The sequence below is a fragment of the Gracilinanus agilis genome, chromosome 3 (assembly GCF_016433145.1).
Source record: "Gracilinanus agilis isolate LMUSP501 chromosome 3, AgileGrace, whole genome shotgun sequence".
NCBI lineage: Eukaryota > Metazoa > Chordata > Mammalia > Didelphimorphia > Didelphidae > Gracilinanus > Gracilinanus agilis.
The window spans coordinates 201,053,603-201,075,616 of record NC_058132.1 but is presented as its reverse complement, the minus strand read 5'-3'; the positions used below and the strand labels follow the sequence as shown (position 1 = coordinate 201,075,616).

The 22,014-nt window shown below is 37.5% G+C and overlaps 1 protein-coding gene across 1 annotated transcript in view; it reads left to right on the top strand.

The window, feature by feature from the left end:
* The window catches only part of SIK3 (SIK family kinase 3), a 280,799-nt gene that overhangs the window by 160,925 nt on the left and 97,860 nt on the right, over nucleotides 1-22,014 (top strand). Inside the window, exon 4 of the mRNA XM_044669586.1 lies at nucleotides 14,336-14,497. Within this exon, the coding sequence (XP_044525521.1) occupies nucleotides 14,336-14,497 (162 nt within the window). The remainder of the gene's footprint in view (nucleotides 1-14,335; nucleotides 14,498-22,014) is intronic.

The window sequence follows — 22,014 nt, the reverse complement described above, 5'->3', positions numbered from 1 at the left end:
GTTATTTCCTCACATAGCTCAACTAGAAAAAGCTGTTCCGTGGTGATAGTGGTGGTAGTGGCAGCTACAAAATGTTTCTTCATTTAAAGGTAGTGAAGTAGGGGGCAGCTGGGTAGCTCAATACAATACACCGAAGCTAAGGGTTTAAAAAAAAAAATAAAGGTAGTGAAGAACTAGTTTGCCTTGGAGACAAGAGTCACAGGGTGAGTTGCATAAGCCTTCTACTCACATAAAGTCATTTGTTGCTGATCTTTAATATTTTAAATATAGTGTTATTTATAGAGGTCAAGTTATGAATAAAGACTTGAATATATATAATTGGAGTCATTCATAACCCTTATTGTATATGTGTGGATTGACCTTTGAGATGAACAAGCCATTGTTTTCAGAGCCCATTTGCTATCTCAGGGTTTGGAATTTTTGAGGACATGGATAACTCAAAACCAGGTTATGCCTGGGGAGCATTAGAGTGGTCAGTAGAAGCATCTCAGAATCATCTTCCACTTCATTTAGTATTTGTCTTATATTCTGGATGTGCTGTGCTTTTTGTCTAATACATCTTCAACATCCAATACAAAGACTAACAATTTGATTAAGATTTAAAAGGAAATGGTTTATTTTGTTTTGATTTGAAACCAGTAAAATGTCTTGGAACTGGAGGAAGTAAAGCAGTTAGCCACATTGTCTGCCTCTGCTCTAACAGAAGTTATCAGGTTAGAATTAGAGAAATCTCATACACATTACATCAGTGGGGTCAGAATGTCATTCTTGAATGGTTTTCCCCCTACTGCCCATGAATATGGGAATTTGTTTTCACAATTGTCCTGGATCTACCCTATGTTTGATAGTCTTTTTTCTATAGTGATCAGAGCAAAAATCTCCTACATTGATTAGAGTGAAAAAGTATACTTGAAAATGGATCCGCCTTAAAAAGTGCGTTAAGATATGAATCTTTGTCTTTCCATTCACTAATTGACATTGGGCAAGTTATTTAATCCCTTAGGGCTCCGTTTTCCTCATCTGAAAAAATGAGAGTTGAACTAGATGACCCTTAGGTCTTAATTTATGATCTTATGAGACTTTACATTCTGGTATCTATTTAATTAAGATCATAGTTTAGAACTAGGAGGGACTTAGACATTATTTGACCCAGCCCTCTTGTTTTATAGGTGGATAAATTGAGATCCAGAAAAGATAAGTGATTCGACCCACTTTTTTTTATATACAGGTTTTTATATACATTTTATATACATTATATACATTTCAAACTTTTGCTGATACTTTTTTTTATATCACTTTCATTTTCAAATATGCCTTTCTTCCCCTACACAGAGAGTAGTCCCTTGTTACAAAGGGGAAATAAAAATAGCTGTTCATCAAAACTAATATATCCAACTGAGTCTGACAGCATATAAAATGTTTGTACTCATAGTCCCTCATCTCTGCAAAATTGAGAGAGGCAGAGAGACAAAGAGACAAAGAGATAGTCTATTTTCTCAACTCTTCCAACAGTCTTTTTAAAATTCCACAGCATTTTAGTTCTATAACAGAATTGTTCTTTCTGTTATTGTTCTTCCCACATGTATTATTGTACTAATTATTTCTTATACACACATAGATTCATAAAGCTTAAAACCACACTAAGTCTTTTGGATACTATAGATACTCTTGATATGCATATGTACATACAAATATTATTTTCCAATTTATTTCTGCCTTAGTTTTTAATGGTTTTTCCCCCTCTGCTTTTTTGAATTCTTTATATATTATTTCTTATGTTGTAGATATATACTACTTTCATTTTCCAAAGTCTGTTCAGTTACTCACCAATCAATGAGCTATTTTCTTAGCTTCCAGGTCTTTGGTACCATAAAAAGTGCTTCTGTGAATATATTGGTGTACATGAGACCTTTCTGTATGTACATGAGGCCTTTAACTCCTCTAACGTATGTGCCTAGCAGTGGCATCTGTGGCCTGAAGAGTCTAGACATTTCAATTTTGCTTATTTCTCAGCAAAATTCCAAATTGCTTTCTGGAATGGTGGGACCACTTCACAGATACAATAATAGTGTATCAGTTTGCCTGTTCTTCTGCATCCCCTCCAGTGTTGACTGTTTCCATCCTATCTTTAGCCTAGTTTTAAATAGCATTAATATCCAAACCCTCAGATTCCAAATCCAGTGTTCTCTCTACTGTACCAGAATGCGTATACTGTTTGTAGCACAGGTTGGGCACTGGCTCTCGTGATCTCAGCAAATTTCTATAGTTGAGAGTTTGGATCTCCATGGCACTGAGGCAGAGGTCATGGTGGAGCAAAGTAGCTGGTGGGGCAGGGTTGAGCAAGGGGTTGCATTCTTTTGCAAGCCCTTGGATCCAGACAGCAGCTTGTGAAGCCTTGCTGCTAGAGCATGGAGGAGGGAGAAGCATGTGCAGTGCCTACTATGTGCCAGCCACTGTGCTAAGTACTTTACAAATATTATTTCATTTGATCCTTATAATCCTGCTGGGTAGGTACTGTTATTATTCCCATTTTACAAGTGAGAAAATGGAGGCAAACAGAAGTTTTAGTGACTTGCACCAGGCCACACATCTTAGTAGTGTTTGAGGCCCAAATTGACTTCAGGTCTTCCTGAATCAGCATTCAATCTATTGCACCACCTAATTGCCTCTAGTTGCAAGAGAAAGTGCTCAGAGAGCTTTGAGTTAGGACAGAATTTTTTTGTTCTCTTTGGGTTCTTGATGTCCTAGCAGTGATGGGCAAACTATTCTCTGCAGGCCGGATCCAGGTCATAGTTTTCCCATCATTGCCTTAAGCAATTCCCTAATCACTATGCCCCCACATCCAGATGGAGTGCCCATCACTGAGGCAACTAAAATTACTTTATCACTGTTAATAATTTTGGAGAGGCTTGGAGAGGTCATAAGAATTAGAGAAAATGTCTAGTCCTTCACCTTCTTTGGCTGTTTGACCCCAAAGCAATGTGTGAGATATTGACATGGTATCAACCACTCTTGGAAATTACTATTACTTGGATAAGGCAGATAAAAGAATGAAGAGTCAAAGGTAACTTCTACTTAGCAAATCTGGTGACTAGAAGAATGGTAGGTCCCTCACATGAATTAGGAAAGTTGTAACCTGGGTTGGATTTATAGTGAAAAAAAAATGTTAAGCTTACATGGATAGAGTGTACTGGTAGAGATGTTCAGTAGGTGGTTATAGTTGCTGGATGGGAAAATGAAAGAGAGCACTCTATGGGGAAGTAGAAATGGCACTCAGGACTCTAAGTGACTAAATCTGTGTATAGCTACAGCAAATACACAAACCTCTATTTTTCTTTTAAAGCTCTTAACATAGTGTAGTCCCTTCTACTTTTGTATTCTTATTATAGTTTTACTCACCTCCACATTCTCCGTGATCTTGAAATGCTGGCCTTTTTGCTTTTTTTGTGCATAAGACATTCTATCTCCTGATGGTGCTTTTCCCTGGCTATCTACCATTCCTAGAATTCCCTTTTCCTTCACCTTTGGCAAAAACTAAACTCTGATCTCACCTTTTATAGAAGACCTTTTCTGGCAGTACCTTCTTTTTGGGATCGCTCTCTGTGTGTACTGTATATATCTTATATGTACGGTTATTTGTATATTGTCTCCCCTATTAGAATCTGAGGTAGGGACCTTGTTTTTGCCTTTTAAAAATATCTCCAGGGCTTAGCATTATGCTTGGAACATAATTAACTCTTAACAAATGTTTATTGACTTACTGATCCAAAACAAATCTTTATAATAGGAAGCACAATTTTTGAAAGTGTGGAGGATTTAGCACAGAAAGGAAACAATAGCAAAAGAATGGAAAAATGTGAAAAAAGCGATATGACAAAATCATAAATCACATTTATATAGCACTTTAAGGTTTTCAAAGTGCCTTTTTAGTAAGATTATAGGTTATGCATTTCAAGTTTTATTTTTATTTTATTGGTTTTACTTTTTTTATCAATTACTTGTAATAACAAATCTCCACACAAGTTTTTTTAAGTTATATGATTGAACTTGTCTCCCTCCCTCCCTTCCCTACCCACTCTTGGTGCTGGCAGGTGATTTGATCTGGGTTATACATGCATTATCATATTGCAAGTTTATTATCCCCATTTTTATAGATAGAGAAAGTGAGGCTCAGAGATGGAGTTATTTGCCCATGGACCCAGCTCATATCTCTCAGCTCCCCTGATTCTAAAACTCGGGTTCTTTCCATCATATTAACTATCAACAAGTAAAATTTCCATCCCTCACCTCATGTTACTATTCTGTTTCCTTAATCTGATGATAGTCTAATTAAATAGATGAAAAGAAGAAAAAGATACATGTTTTTAAAAAACAATTTTTAATTATTCATATTGCCTCATACCTGGAAGAACACCATTTGTACTTGGTAAATGTTAGTGTGAAACCTCTTCATTGCCTGGAAGAACTATAAACTGCTTGTGGTAAGTGGTAATAATCAATTCAGAATTACCTTGACCTGTGGGATCCAGGTTCCAGAAGACAGTTTTAGAAAGTCAGGATGAAGATCTAGAGGTGGAAAGATGATAGAGATGAGCAGCAGCAAATGAAGAACTCTGCTGTGGGGTGGCTGAGTTTCTTGGCAGGGAAGGCAAAATGACAAATCTACCTTTAGGCAGGGCCAGCATTGCCAGCATGAGGCGTGCATGGTAGGGACAGTATGATACAGAGCTGAGTATATTCTTCTTAACCTGCTCACCAGGAACCTGGGTTATTTTGGCCTCACCCTTGCTCTTCTGGAAAGAAGCATTTGTTTGATAAACAGGAAGTCGTTTCCATGGGTACAAAAATAATAAATGGCAGAGCCAAGTTATTAGCAAAATACTACCTACTATAGTTACCTGGAAATTGACAGAAATCCTCATTTCAGGTTGTCATCTAAAATGGGCAGGGATTGCACTTCTATTCCTCACCCCCTCAGAATTTGACCTATGTGTTCATTTCCCAGTCAGTGTTTCTAGTAAAAAAATGAATTATTTTAAAAAATAATTTGGGCTTTCTAGCATACCACAGCCCTATTATGGCATGCTGACTGGTACAGTTCTTAATTCCATTTGCATTTTTTAGGCCTCTTTGAAAGAAAACAGTCTGATTATCTGGTAGGGTGTTTCTTTCTCTCTTTTCTTATAGGAGTGGAGTATAAAAATGCATTCCTTACACCTGAGTGAAACTGCCATTTATGTAAACTTTTTTAATTTTTATTTTGTCATAATAGTTATGATAGATCTCCAACATCTTTCTCAAGTGAAGTTTCAGTTGTGATGGAAAATATGTAATAAAATTGTAATGAAATGAATGATAATAAGGAGCTAAAGAAATAGGTTTACATTCATTCATTTAATGTTTAATATGGATTAGATGATGATGGAGAAAATTAAAACTCTCACTGTTTGTTGGGGAATTTAACTGAAAATGCCACAAAAAATTGGTAGATTAAAAAAATGATTATTTCAGTTTTAGAACTTACTTTTTTAAAACTTGTATCTTTCATCTTAGAATCAATATTAAATATTGGTTCTAAGGCAGAAGAGCAGTAAGGGTTAGGAAATTGTTGTGGTGACTTGCCTAGGGTCATACAACTAGGAAGTGTCTGAGGCCATATTTTAACCCAGAGCCTTCAATCTCCAAGCCTGGCTTTCTATCTGCTATGCCACCTAGAACTGATTTTTGGCTCTTTTTGTATCCCCAGCACTTAGCACAGGAGCTTAATATGTATTGATTAATGAAATTATTAGTTTGGGGAGTATAGAATACTAGGGGAGGGGAGCGGGAATTTAACTTCATGGCTTTTAATAAATGGTGACTTTAGATTATTTATTGATGACAAAAAAGCAATTATTGAGATAGGCTTTATAGAAAGGATGTTTATTTGAGGACTGAATCAAGAAAGTTCACAAGATTCCTTATAGGTATAGGGAGCAAGAAGTACAGCTTCAGGATGCAGTAATTTGGACCAGCAACACTGAGTAGTGTTTTTATCCTATCCTGTTTTTTTCCCAGCCCACTGATCTTCCTCTGGTAGCCATGCCAGCTCTTCAGAGAGCCTTGAAGCAGGAATTCATTTTTCAAATCACAATTACCATCAATATTAAGTGGTTTCAGTAGTTATTTTGTCTCAACTACCTTTCAAAACTTTCCAGAAATTGCCCCCGATGTTCAGCTGCTGTGTCCTGTGTTAAGTTTTAGGCTAGGTCACTGCTATGAATTTCTTTACTGAAAGTTAGATTTCATATCTGAATGGGAATTTTTGTATCCTGCCTTCAGAATATATATGAACATAACCAGCCATTTGTCATGGGGCATTTTCAACTGGGACTGAAAACCACTGTAGTCTGTTTACTTTCCTAAAACACCCACCAGCATGGAGCCTTGGGCAGAAAGCAGATGAATTATGAAGTGACTAGATTTGAAAAAAGGAAAGAATAACCTACAACATAAATACTAATGATCTAATGTGATATCATATCCTTAGAGAAGAATACTTTTCTCAAAATGATTTTATTTTGAACATTCTATCACTGGATTGGCTAGGGGAGAGCTTCTTAATACTTGATATTTAACATCTTAATTATAGAATTTGGAAAGTGGAATATAAATACTATCTATGGCTCCTGGGTTACATACAAGCCATTTGCCCAGCAGTCTGACAAGCACAAATCACTACTATCACTGTACTTGAATGATAACAGTAATTTAGACTGATCACCTTAAAGCCTGGCCACATTGTTAACTGTTTCCTAAACATTAAAAAAATTCAAGTTTGTTTATAAGTCTGATATTTTTATTAGGATTCTTTTAAATTTTCATTCTACTCATTAGCATATTAGGTTAGACAGTGTGGCACTTCATTCCCCAACTGCACCAATCAACAGAATTTACTTTATTCTTTCTGTTTAACAGATTGAGAATGGGAGGAAGATGACTATTCCAGACTTAACCCAATGAATCAATGTTCAGATAAGGATGGAATAATAGTAGCTACTGCACTATATAACAATTTTGAGAATTTTCCAATCTCTTTAGAAGATGGATTGTATAAAACGTAAAGAAATTTTAAAAAATTCTTTCATTATTTTAGAAATCAAGAAATCGTAAGCAAAAAAGATTTTGATGTCTTTTGGTAATTAGTATTTACTGTGAGACAATTGTCACTTGGGCATTTTAATTAATGGGTAGTTTGGCAAAATAAACTCCTGATGACAAACCTTCATAAAAAAAAGGTTTGTTTTTATGTTTCTTAAGAACAGCTATCTCTTCAAAGATCTCTTTAATTAAAAAAGTTTAACAACCAAAACCTATGATTAGAATAATTAGGTCTTGGGTCAAGGAAATCAAGGGTCAGAGCAGCAGTTAATGATTTCTTGAAGTGAGACTCCAGATAGGTTTTGAGTTCTTGGACAGCTCAGCTTAGTGACATTACTGTCACTGTTCATAGGAGCCTCTTCTTTTGTTGGAAGCTTCATTAGATATGTCTCAGGAAAAAATTTTATCCTGTTGGGAGAGTCCATTTATCACAATCCCACAACTCCTTAGGAAATTGCTATTCTGGCTGCCATGCTGGAAACTTCTTTGTTTTTCTTCTTGTTAATTTGGTGCAATAGATGATTATTTCTCTTAAAAGAGAAAATGCTTAGAAAGGCATGTCACTAATGTCCCAACAACCACCATAGTTTTTCCAAACAGGTTTTTTATATTCTTTGGGGCCAGGATACATTTTGAATCACCTTTTTTTTCCGCTATATACCTAGTTCCCTCCCACCTACCCTTTACCCCTCTTTAAACTAACTAACTAAACAAACAAACATAAATAAATAAATTCTTGCTATAAGTTCTGTGCTTGGTAACCAGTGGGATAACATGGTTGTTTTTATATTTTATTTTACTTTTTTAAATCGTCAATGGTTTCTTTCCTTTTTTCTTTGATAATATTTTATTCTCCTTCCCCAGTTACATGTAAAAATAATTTTTAACATTTGCTTTTAAGAAAAATTTGAACCTCAAATTCCCTCAATGAGCAATCTGATATAGGTTCTACATGTACAATCTTGTAAAACATTTGTCCATATTGATCGCTTTTTGGAAGGAAACTTGAACAAAGAAATTAAGAAAGAAAAATTTTAAAGTATGCTTTGGTCTGGATTCAGATTCCAATATTTCTTTCTTTGGAAGTAGGTAGCATTTTTATCATGAATCTCTTGGAATTATTTTGGATCATTGCATTGCTAGAATAGCTAAGTCATTCACAGTTGTTCATCATACAACATTGCTGGCTCTTCTTACTTCACTCTGCATCATTTTGTATAAGTCCTTTCAGTATTTTCTGAAATCCTCCTGTTCATCATTTCTTATAGTGCAGTTATATTCCATTACAATTATATTTCATGATAGCCACTCCCCAGTTGATGGGTAACTCCTCACTTTCCAATTCAGTGCCCTCATTTTAAATATTTTTTGTACATATTGGGTCCTTCAATTTTATCACATCCCCTCTGTAACAATAAAGGAGCCTGTCATTGATGTTTGATAGAATGGGAGATTGAGAGAGAGTCTATGATGGTGAGTCTCTCTTCCAGCTCTCCCCGGGGCCGAATATACCCTGGGAGACTTGAAGGGGGTGTCACCCCAAAACTGGGTGACCTGGATGGTCATGCTGCCCCACAGGAGTTGGGGGCGAAGCTTCCCTATAAGACGAAGTATGTGGTACCCCAATCCGATTCTGAATAAGGACAGAATTCACACAAACTTCTCCCCAAAAATACAACTTGTATTTTTATACATTTGATTTATTTCTCTATGTGTTTGAAAAATGAGGCCTTTATTAGAAAACAATTACAGTGGGTGGTCTGGCTTCAAGATGGAGGCAGCCAGACCAAGTTATGGTTCCCCTCTCCCTTGTTGTCTCTCAGGCACTCTGGAACGCTATCTGACTGATGAATGTCTTTTATTATTCGTGGATCAGGGATTGGGGAAAGGGATGAAGGGCAGAGGGATATTGGGGTTCCCTGTTCTCCCTCTGTTTCAATTTCTATTTCCTATTTCTATCCTTTTCTATCATTGTAAATTAGACCGGAAAAAGGTCTCTCAGCAAGGTTGGGTAATGGGTGAAGGAGACTAAGAAATTGCTCCCAAAATGGAGTCCAAAAACTTAGCTTACTTGATGGTTGAAGTCTTGATGGGTGAGATACAATGGAATGGCTTTTGTCAGGGAATTAGGGTTTCAATTTCCACTAGAAGATCTTCAGGACGCCCTCAGGACTGGATCTGAGCTGGGATGTCCTCCTCCTCTCTCCTCTTAGTCCTCTGCCCAAAGACCTCTCCTCCTTCTCCTTCCTCTGGAGAATCCCCCAACATTCTCTCTGGTCTCAACTGCCAGCAACTGCTTTCTCTGGCTCCTTTTGTCCCATCCCCCTTGTACAAATCCCATGCTTACACCTCCAACTTTTGTCATTTTCTTTTTCTGTGATAATAGTCAATCTGATACTTGTGGGATAATGCTTCAGAGTTGTTTTAATTTGTATTTCTCTAATAGTCATTTAGAACACTCTTCACATGGCTGTAGATATTAATTATTTTGCCTGAGAACTACCTGTTCATGTACTTTGACCATTTATCAGTTGGGGAACAACTTGTATTTTTATACATTTGATTTATTTCTCTATGTGTTTGAAAAATGAGGCCTTTATTAGAAAACATATAAACAATTTTTTTTCACCTTTATGATTACTGTGTATTACCCTCCATCCTATTTCCCCTTTGTTTTCTCTTTCTTTTCATTCTGTCCATACTCAAAAGTGTTTTGCTTCTGACCACTGCCTCCTCCAACTTGTACTTTTTTTTATCAACCCCCTTTTCTTATTCCCTTTTCCTCCTACTTTCTGTAGGGTAAGATAAATTTCTGTACCCAATTGTGCATATTCTTCCCTCTTTGAGCTAACTCTGAGAGAGTAAGATTCAAGTGTTCTCCTTACCTTTCCCATCTCTTCTAGTGTAAAAGATCTTTCATACCTTTTTTTGTGAGATAATTTTCTCCACTCTGTTTCTCCTTTCTCTCTTCTCCCAATGCATTAATCTTCCTCACTCCTTAATTTTATTTTTTTAGGTATCATACCGTCATATGCAACTTACTTGCATATGTAAATATGCAAATTCTTGCCCTCTGTGTATATATACTCCTTCTAACTGCTCTAATAATGATAAAGTTCGTAGGAATTACAAATATAATCTGCCCATGTAGGGATATAAAAAGTTTAATCTTATTCAATCTCTATTGATTTCTCTTTCCTGTTTACCATCTTATGCTTGTCTTGAGTCCTGTATTTGAGAATCACATTTTTTCATTCAGCTTTGGTCTTTTCATCAGGAACACTTGAAAGTCTTCTATTTCATTGAATTCTCATTTTTTCCCCTTCAAAGTTTTAAAATCAATTTTGCTAAGTAGTTGATTCTTGATTTTAGCACTAGCTCCCTTGTCCTCCAGAATATCATATTCTAGGCCCTCTAATCTTTTAACGTAGAAACTACTAAATCTTATATTATCCTGACTGTGGCTCCATGATATTTGAATTATTTCTTTTTGGATGCTTGTAATATTTTCTCTGGCCTTCTGGAATTTGAGTATAATATATTCCTGGGAGTTTTCCTTTGGGGATCTCTTTCAGGAGCTGATGGATGCATTCCTTCAATTTCTGTTTTACCCTCTGGTTCTGGAATATCAGACCAATATTCCTTGATAATTTTTTGAAAGATGATGTCTAAACTCTTTTTTTCATCATGGCTTTCAGATAGCCCAACAATTCTTAGATTATCTTGATGGGATCTATCTAACTGATACAGGTCAGTTGTTTTTTCCAGTGAAATAGTTCATGTTTTCTTTTATTTTTTCATTCTTTTATTTTTTTAAATTGTTTCTTGATGTCTCCTGAAGTCATTGGCTTCCACTTGCCCAATTCTAATTTTTAATTATCAGTATGCTTTTGTATTTCATTTTTCATTTGGTCAGTTCTGTTTTTAAGATGTGTACCTTTCCAGACTGTGCTCTAGTCTTTGAGTAACCACTCTTTTCTGCCCTGGAACTGTAATTAGAGTCTGCTGCTCCCATGTAGCTATAAGTGCTGGTGTGTGCTAGTGCTCCTCCTCGCCCTTCAATTGCTTCTTGACATAGATCTGTATATGGGCAATGCAACAGAGTCCTGCACCTACTGTCAGCAAAGGGATTCCTGGAATTGCCTTCTGACTAGTTCTCCAATACCCTTACCATCTGTGGCTTAAAAACACTAGAAGCCATCTCTCCTGATTCATTCATCCTAAGACTTGTACTGGTTTGCCAAGGAGGGGCCTGCCTTGGTGTGATGCTCTGCATTCCACATCTACCCCTGGGCTATTGATTCTTTTTGCCTACTATATAAGTTATGTTGGCCTGAAAAATTGTTTCACCCCAACCTTTGTGGGTTCTTACACTCTAGAATTTGTTTTGAAGTGTTATATTAAAGTCGTTTGGCAGGTAGTTTGGCAGAGGTCAGGTCGGTCCATATACCTTCTCCACCATCTTGGCTCTGCTTCCATTGTATATTTCATTTTTCATTAAAATTATTTTAGTGATAGATGAATGTAAGGCTGCATTTGGAATTAAGTGAAGTTTGTGTATTAGCAATATTAGTTGCTAATTATTGAATTATTGAAACAATTGTTAATAAATTACTACTAGGATACTTATCACTCTAAGAGAGGAAGCATAAGAAAATGTCCTTAGAGCCAGACAAACCTGGCTTCAACTCTTTTCTCTGATGTATCTTAGCTATAAGACTGGACAATTCATTCAACTTTTTCAGTATTCTAGAAACTTCTCTTAAGAGAGGTTCTCAGGTGCAGAGAAAGTGCTTACCTGAATTTGTTGTTTCTTAACTAGAATCCCTGTTACCATTAAGATAATAGAATTTGTTCTTCTCTACCTGCATACATACAACTTGAAAATGTTAACTTCCTTGTTTTCAGTCATGTTTGCAACTGTACTTTATATATAGTTGTCTTGGTAGGTTAGCTCAGTTAAAATGACATGGTAATGAGGTTCATAAACTAAGCTTAGTACAAGGGCAAAAAAATGATTTCATGGCTTTTTGCTATAGCTGAAATTCAGCCACCAAGAAGCAACAAATGCTGTTTGTTATCATAAAGAGAATTTATACTTGTTATCATCAGGTGAGTTTAGATGAATATTGCTTTGAGTAAACTATCCCTATTGTTGGAAAAACAAGTGAGTACCCTAATCCTTATGATGGTGGGTCAGTATAATTTTTATATCATTATAGAATGCATAGCATGCTCTTTTGAAATATTTTAGTTGATAACCAAGGATCTTTGTAAATATCTATTAAGCTTGTAGGTTGAATTGAAACTAATAGTGTTGTATTTGGTTTTCTGTATTTGATAGTCTATTTAAAAGGAAAAAGGAACATAATTTCCTAGCTTTTAAATTTTCTAATGGTATATATTTACCTAACATATAAATTTTATGGCATATTTTTCAATTCCCTACAGATTATATATCCTTATAACTATTTTAAAATCACATTATAGATCTTTTTGGTGATATCCTCAATCAAATACAGTCAGTTCTGCTATAACACTTGTTTTGAAAACAATTTTATTCCAACACTATGGATGTATTATGTAATGCAAAAGTTGCAAGAGGGGTTTTTGCTCTTGCAGGGGGCCAACTGAAAACTTCTGGCAGTTAGAAGCCTGAGAATTCTGAGAGAGTTCAGTTGGTCCCTGACGCTTGAACAGAGCGGAATGATAAACCAGAGCTCTATTTTGGCTTTCGGTTTGCTTTAGCCTGTGTTTGTCTTTAGACAATTTGTACCTAGCTAATTTCTCTGGACCTCTCCCTGACCTTCTCCATATTATTTCCCTATTTTCCCTGCCTGTTTCCCCAGGGCTCTGGGAGGCACGGTGGCTTTTGGGTTTTTAGTGAAACGACTTGTAGGTTTAGTTTTCCCCAATAGGCAAGTAGGACATCCTTGAATTCAAACTATCCCTTTAGTATACCCTCTACTTTAAAAGCAGCCAAATCTTCCTCAGCTGAGAGAGCAGGTTCTCTCTCAGTCTAACCCATTCCTGAGACCCTCCTCCATCTTGAGTTTCTCCCTAACAGTTGTAAGAAACCCCAATCCCCTCTCTCCTTCCAGACCACCCTGAAACATTAATAAACCCATGGTTAACTAATTAGACCCTCTGGAGAATCTTTGTGTTGAAGAAACTAAGCAAAGGTGAAGGGGAGGAATAATTCTCTTTTATTTCCTGAGGGAAACTGGAGGCATTCATCTTGGGAGGAAGTAGTTGCCCAACACTTCCTCCTGAATCCCTTCAGTTTCATTGACAGGGATTGTGATTCTTGTGATTCTTCCTTTGAGGACTTGAGAAACTGACAAGAAAGCCCTCAAGTCAGATTCAAACCACTTCTGACTGGCCTTATTTCTTGTGTCTGTAAAAGTACCTTTCCTGCCTGGAAGGGTTTAGCCTATTTCCCCCCAGCGTCCTCTGTCTCTAGCCTGAGTGTCTAGTCTGTGTCAGCTGCCTCTCCTGGATATCTCACCTGTATCCTTACCATCCAAATACCGCCTTGTCCATTCCTCCCTAGACTTAGCCTTCCCTTCCATTCCTATCCTATTATACCTCAATCACCTTTACTTCTCTGTCACCTAGCAAGGGAAGGAGATCACCCCTGAACTTTAGTGTACCCCCCTTTTTATCCATCACAATTAGAAAACATTTTCAATGTAACATAAGTCTAATTCTGCTTGTGCACGGTTTCTTCTTCAAGAAACAGTGAGAATACAGAATAATTCACCTGCTGCAACCTTTCCAAGTCCATTTCCATGAATAAGAGGCAGTATTTATTATTCCTTTTCTGGTACAGTAGGTGCAATGGATGGAGAAGGATTGTCTCTTCCCCCTCCCCAGTCTGTTTGAGCATCCCCTTCTCTGCCTGTCCTCTGGCTCTATTTTTCTACCCCAAAGCACCTTCCATCATGATTGCAGCTCATCCAACTTGTACAAGATTTTGCCGACTCCAGAGCAAGGATCCTCAGCTCAAGTCCATGGACATTGGCACTGTTTATTTATTTGTAGTGTTGGAAAAACCTGGTTCTCTTTGTCTCTAAATATTACTTTGTTGGCTTTATTCTTTCAAATTTGGATGGAAGGACTCCTCCCAAATCCACTCAAGTGATGAAACTGTCCCAGCTCCCAAAATGAAAAGGGATTTTGTTTTTCTTTACAGATCACTTGGTTGCCCATGGTCGAATGGCAGAGAAAGAAGCTCGTCGGAAGTTCAAGCAGATTGTGGCTGCCGTCCATTTCTGCCATTGCCGGAACATTGTTCACCGTGACTTGAAAGCAGAAAATCTGCTTCTGGACGCTAATCTGAATATCAAGATAGCAGGTGAGATGGCTCACAAGAGTGATAATGAGGGAGTTCTTCCTTAGAACCCTAAAGCAAAGAACTGGTTGTTTCTAGCTATTCAGAAAGAGGAAATGAGATTTAGGATTTCAGTATAACCCACAGCCCAGACATAGGACAGAGCAAGATTTAGAAAGAGTTATTCTTCACATAGAGCAAGACAAAAGTTTAAACTAGGACATATGTAAGAAACAAAAGATCCGTGCTTGAGATCTTAATTGTTTGGGGTAGCAAGGTATCTTTTGGAAAATGAGGAGTAAGGTAGAGATTGACTTAGGAAGGTAAAACTGCTAGAGAGGCTGGAATCAATGTACTTCCTCCAAAGGAGCTGTGGAGATGGAGCCAAATTCCTGCTGACAAAGAACTTGAATGATAAACCTTTACTGTGGGTCTTCTGGTGGTTTACAAGCAATCTTCTCTTTTTCTCCAACTCAAATTTTACTCATCTATTTATCTAATAGTACTATTCTCCAAATGCTATTAAAAATATTGTATCCTGGAGGCAGCCTAGAGATGAGAGGTCCTAAGTCAAGCTTAAGACACTTCCTACCTGTGCGATCTTGGGCAAGTCATTTAACCCCCATTGCTTGGCCCTTACTGCTCTTCTGCTTTGGAGTCAATACTTCATAATGATTCTGAGATAGAGCGTAAGGGTGAAAAAAAAGTGCAACACCTGTATTTCATTTTATTGCCTTGATATAGCTTCAGTCTCCCCCTTGGAAAAATCTAGTCAGCATTCCTGATATAGGAATATCAGTCACAAGAAATGAGGTAATTTTAAAGTGACTCTTCAAAATGTGGCAGGAAATTGACTATTTTCCTGAGAGTTAGTTTCTGTACAGGTTCCAGAAATTAATTGTAATAGAGATTATCTAAATAGGAAAGAAGAAAGTCTTGACTATAGCTGATGCTTCTTCATTTAAACAGCATCTCTGGCAGCTCCAATTTAAGCTCTGTGAGAGGAGGGTCTTACTTTCCACATTGTCTACCACAGTGCCTTACACATTATAAGATACTTAATAAATATTTGGATAGAGTTGGAAGATGCTACTCTTTGCAGGGAATGGTGAGTTTGTTAGAAGAAGATGAAGTAGAGAAGGATTTTGGAGGAAAGGTCTTTTTTTTTTTTAATTGTGGTTGGATTGCTTTTTAGAGTTAAGGGCCATGCCAAAATCTTTTCCATTTAGGCTAATGATAATGAATACTATTTTGAGAGTTGAGTAGTAGTATGGAGTAAGGTGGTCACTTACAGTTTTGGCTATTGATTCATTTCCTACCTTCTTGTTTTGTACTCATTAGAGAGGTATATAATTTAGCCTTTATCCAGCTTAAATCAATGTCTACATTCTTTGCTAAGAATCATAATTGAAATTATAGCCTCTCAGGGTGTCATTTTCTCTGTATTTCCTCATGCTACTTACTTGGCCTAGTGCTCAGAATATAGATTTAAAGTCCTTTTTGCCTAACCTCCCTAAGTCTTTTCATTTTTGTTCAGCTGTGGTTTTTCATGGCTAGCTCAGTGATGGCAGAAATGGGTAAACTATCTCTTTAGCATTTTTATTCCAACCCATTTTTGTGTGCGTTTTTATAACCACTGTTAGCATAGTTCACCTTGCAACTTGATCCTGTGAATCTGATTAGAATTTCTAAAAAGGCAACATGAGAGTAATTTCCCTGGGCTTTTTTAGTTTGGAGAGAAGGGATTGTTCATTCCAGGAAAGCCCTTTTTTATTGCCTTCTAGTCAGAAAGATAGTGCACCAGAGTGACAAATGCCCCAGATTCAGAAGCCCAAAATTAAGTTTTAGTTCTGACTCCAATACCTGTTAGTTGTTTGACCAAGGGCATTCACTTAACTGCTTTGAGTACCAGATTTCTGGTCTGTAAAATAGGAATTCCTGCCCAGTTACTTCACAGGATTGTTTTGAGGTTCAAGTAAGATAATACAAGATAATACAAGTGCTTGGAAAATTGTATAGTTTTATTATTATCCCCATTGACCAGAACTTAAAATTTTTATTTTTGCCTCCTCATTCTTGTTTTTAACTTAGGAACATTTTGAATTAATTAGGAACATTTCTATGGCCTTAGTTATTGCATTGAGAAACCAAACATGGAGGCAGCAATCATTGGTAATTAAAGGTTGGCATCTCTACAGACGCAGGGATTTGGGTAAGAGGTTTCTAAATGTTTTTTCTTTGTTAATATTTAAAACAAAGCAAAGTAGTCACAACAGGTTGCTCCAGGATACATGCTGGTGTGTAATTACACACGTCCAGTGGTTGTTGGCAAGCCGCCCTCAGCTTTGCACCTGCCAACACACACCTTAGCAAACATTATAAGGACAGTAACATGTACTTTGTCATCTTATTGCATATGTTATCAAAACAAAGCAAATGATACTTGAGCAATCCTGGTTTTGTAGCATGCCATGGTGTCTGACATGGCCTTTGCTCATGCATTCTGCTCCTTGCATTAAGAAGTCTCATTATTCCTATCCAGATCAATCTACTTGCACATAAATTAGTTTGAATTCCTACCTCTTTATTCTTTCAGTCACCTAGAATAGTATGAGAAGTGTTTCCCATTAAAGCATGTCAAAAGTAAATTCAGCATAAGAGAAGTAAATTGAATCATTCACTAAATTCAGCTGTAAAAATATTTATTAAATACTTGCTTTGTGCAGAGTACTGTGACAGGCACTAGGGGATAACAAGTAGATAAAACACAACCCTTACCTTCAAGAAACTTGTAATCCACTGTGGGGTTAAGGCAGATATACAAATAACTATGATGCAAATTAGAATACAAGTGAATGAGAAAGGAACAAATTGCTGTGTGAGATCTGAAGATGATCACTTCTTGCTAGGAAATGCTTCCCAAAGGAAATTAATTCCTTAAACTGGTTTTTAAAGTACGGGTAGGGTTTAAATGAGACAAGAGAGATGAGATGAGATTAGTGACATTCTAGATGTAAAACTGGAAAACTCCTCCAGTTTGGCTTAATTCAGAATAGAATATTAAGTATTTAGGATAGAAATGTAGTGTGATGTCAGGCTCTGGCAGGTCTTGAATGTCAGGCCGAGGAGTTTAGACTTGAATGAATAGTAGAATATGATCAGATCTAACTATTAAGTCGATTAATCTGGCAGTCACATATGGGATGATTAAAGAGGAAGCAGACTGGTTAGGAGGCAGTTAAAATCATTAGTAGGTGAAAATTATTCACAGAATCTCAGAGTTGGATGGGATTAAGAACTTGAATTGGAGTGATGGAAGCCCTGTGTTAAGGTTGCTACCTGAGACAATGCCTCTCATATAGTATGTGTTTAATAAATGTTTGAGTTAAAGAGGCACCAGTGTGTCTGGAAAAGAAGAGACTTTGTAAGAGACCAGAAGTAGATAAAATTGAAAGGACTTGGCAGTTAGATTAGAAGGTTGAGGGAGAGTCAGGAATCAGATAATATTAAGGTTTTGAGTTTAGTATACTAGGAAAATGGTGGTACCATTACCAAAAAATAAGGAAGTCAATATGAGGAGCTAGTTTGAGGAAAAGATGATGACTTTGGTTTTGTACATTTTAACTTCCTTCTCAGTGTCTTAGATAAAGATATAGTTGGTATACTTTTCAAATCTGCAGATAAAGAAAGGCTGGGAGGATAGCTAGATGGTAGAGCCAGAATCCAAAAAGAGTGTAACAGGACGAACAGTGAGCTAAATCTACTAATATGAAACCTGATAGGATAAATGTAATGTCTTATGCTTTGATTTTAAACAAAATCAATTTTTCAAGTACAGGATTGAGGAGACATTGTATTAAAGAACTATGGAGATTTTAGTGAATTGTAAGCTTGATAATGAATGGGTCATGGAACAATTAAAAGAGTTAGTAACCAATGTTTACAGTCATTAATGTGAAGACAAGCAGAAAACTAATTTGACCTTGGGTTGCATTAAGAGAGGCCTAGTGTGCAGGAATAAGGAGGTGTCAGGCCTATGCTTGCTTTCATCAGGCCATATCTGGAGTATTGCATTTTCATGTTTTAGGAGGAACTAGAGAATGTTTAAAGGCTGACAGCTAACATGGTTCAGGATAATGAGCCCATGCTGTAAAAGGATTATTTAGCCAATAAAGAATATTCAAGAAGGGGCATAATAGTTGTCTTTAAGTATTTGAGGGTATGTTAGATGGAAGAAAGAATGATTAGACTTATTCTTTTTGGCCTTAGAAGGCAAGAGTAGGACTAGAATCAATAGCTCTTTGTCCCAGGACCTTGTTCAGTGTCCCCTGGCTTCTGGCTTCACTCTTCATTTGAGGACTTTCTCTAGCACCACTTTGGTCATCCCCAGGATTAGATGCTGCCATCTGCCTCCAGATTATCTTCCCCAGCATCTTCTCCAGTGTTCTGTTGGCTGTGCCAGGGGATCAGAGCTTAGCCACTCTTTCTAGCAGTGATTTCATTTTTACTTATGCCCTATCCCCAGCCCCATCTCCCTTGAGGTCATAATGGAGATCTCTATTTGCCTTCTTTTGCTATTTATAGACTCTTCTTATACCACCATTAATTATACCACCACCATTCAGCAATTTCTTCTCTTTTAAGGTTCATTGAATCCAAATTAATTAATTCAATCAGGATTCTGGTAGTTGTGATTTATAGTCCCTGTTAAAAAGGCACTATGAGGGCCTACTGGCTCAATGAGCTGGGCCTGACTAGCTGGCCCTAGATCCTCAGGTAGTAGAAGGATCTAAGGCTGAGTGATGGATAGGATTGCTTGTGTGATCACCAAGATGTGCCGGTGAACACCAGGGCTTATGGATGTTCAGCTTAGCCAAGCCCTTGCCTCTTAACAGTGCCCAAGCCAAGTATCTGGTGAGGGGCTGTATGTATGTTCCATAGCTCCTCTAGCTCCCTGGCTTGGGGTTGGGTTTGATGATAAAGTTGGTTATGGGCTGGTTGTTGATGTGCTAAATGGACAATGCTATTCTGACTGCGATTTGATAAATCCTGGGAAGGAATGCCAGTCTCTACTTGGATTAAGTTGTAACAGGGTTTAGTGCTTTAACTCAGAAGGGTAAAACAGGACAAGGAAAGAGGTGTTGGGAAATGCTATACTAAGTCTATGGAACTAAGGTAGTTTGTATCTAAGAGCAATGGGAGATTCTTCCTCTCTCACAGTTCCTGGTCCAGCCCAGCCATGGCCTGAACTAAGGAAAGGGAGGGATAGTGATGTTCTTCTTAACAGCTGTTCTGTTCTTGTCTCTCAGCTCAATATACTAGCAAGGTGAATGAAGTTTCTTGTGATATTGAGATATGGATTCTGGATTAGCAGGTCTATGGCCTACCCACCCTTTTGCCATCCACTCCCATGGTTCCCTTCCTCAAAACCAAGGTCTTGGGTGGCTCAGTCCATGGGCTTTTAAGAAGTGGTCCCAACTGTCTTTTGCCCTTGGCTCATGCCACCCTGGGTGAATTCCAAATTCTGTAACCGACAATCCTGTCACTCAAACTGTTCTCCATCTTGTCCAGAAGTTCCTTGCTACATGGTAGTAAAGACCTTCTCTTTTCTTTCTTGATAATGTGTAATGCCTGATTCATGAATTAATTCTTTATTCCTCATACTAGGGGACTTCAATATACTATTGATTTTCCTTCAAAAATCCTAATTTTCCAATACCTCAGTCTACTCACTTCTCATGACCTTAATTCTACCTGGGTTGCACACAGAAAGATCATATCTTTTATCTTGATATATTATACACAAGTGGGCCTCTTCCATATTCATGAGCTACAAAATTCCTTTGTCTCATCATAATATTTTTGATTCTGTCTTTATGCCTTATGACTTGTAACTCTGTTCTTCATCTTTATGGTGATTTCCATTCAGTAAACACCAAATTACTATACTTTCTCAGGCTGTCAGCCCTACCTTCCCTGTATTGACCTTTTTTTTTAATCCAGTTCAACTCTATACTATCCTCTGACCTGGAACCTCCTGCCTCCTTGTCCTGGCTACAGTCACATCTTGTCCAACTCCAAACCTGGATTGCCCCTGCCATTTGCATCTTTTACTCCTACTCATCTGTTGACATATGGAGCTGGAAAAAAAAATCATAAAACAGTGCCAAATGGATCTATGACACATTCATGTTAAATTTCAATAGGGCCCTCAATGCAACAAGACAAACTCTTACCTGCCTTTCTCTTCACTTAACACAGAGATTGTTGCAAACATTTTCATTCCAATTTAAGCCTCCTGCTCCACCCTCAGTCCTTTCCTCTGCTGAGGACTGCCTCATACTTCCCTGAAAAAAGTGAGGCCATTTACTGAGGACTTTTCCTCTTTTCTACTCTTTATCTCACATAACTCAGGCATCTTCCTTCACTACCTCTTTCATTCCTATCTCTGATGAAAAGGTGGACTTTGTCCTTGTTAGGATAAGCTCAATAACATGTACTTGTATCCCACTCCCTCCCATCTTTTCTAGCAGATTTCCCCCTTCTCTCCTGTCTCTCTCTGTCTCTGACTCTGTCTCTCTTCAATCTTTCCCTGTACTAGCTCCTTTCCTGCTGTTTATAAGCATATCCATGTCTCCCACATCCTTAAAAAGCCTACCCTAGATCCTTCTTTCTCCACTAGTTTTTGTCTATCTGTATTGTCCCCTGAGCAAACTCCTTAAGAAAGCTGCCAATATTCAGTGCTTCCATTTTCTTCCATTCCAGATCCTCTGAAATCTGACTTCCAAACCTATAATTCTACTGATATTTTCCTCTTTATAATTACCATTGATTTCTTTTTTTTTTTTAACCCTTGTACTTCGGTGTATTGTCTCATAGGTGGAAGATTGGTAAGGGTGGGCAATGGGGGTCAAGTGACTTGCCCAGGGTCACACAGCTGGGAAGTGGCTGAGGCCGGGTTTGAACCTAGGACCTCCTGTCTCTAGGCCTGACTCTCACTCCACTGAGCTACCCAGCTGCCCCTGATTTCTTAATCTTTATAGCCTTTCTTGTCCTTTCTGCAGCCTTTGAAACTGTTGATCTCCTCATTTCTCTTTCCTCTCTAGGTCTTCATGATATTGTTCTCTCCTGGTTCTCCTACTGTCAGTCTCCTTTGTTGGATCTTCATTACATGTCATGCTCACTAAATGTGGCTGTCCCCCAAACTTCTACTAGGTTCTCTTCTTTCCCTATCTTACTAATTTCATCAGCTTCCATAAATTCAGTTATTACCTCTATGCAATTGATTCCCAGATCTGTATATCTAGTCATAAGCTCTCTAAGCTCTAAACTTATATTACCAACTACTTGTTGGTCATTTCAAACCAGATGGCTATAGGCATCTCAAGCTTAATCATATCCAAAGGAAAACTAATTGTCTTTATGGGCACACTGTCAAATCTTCTTAATTTTACTATTATTGTCAAGCCTCCCAGTCTCTTAGGCTTATAATCTCAGCATCATCCTCAACTCTTCACACACTCCTACATGTCCAATCTACT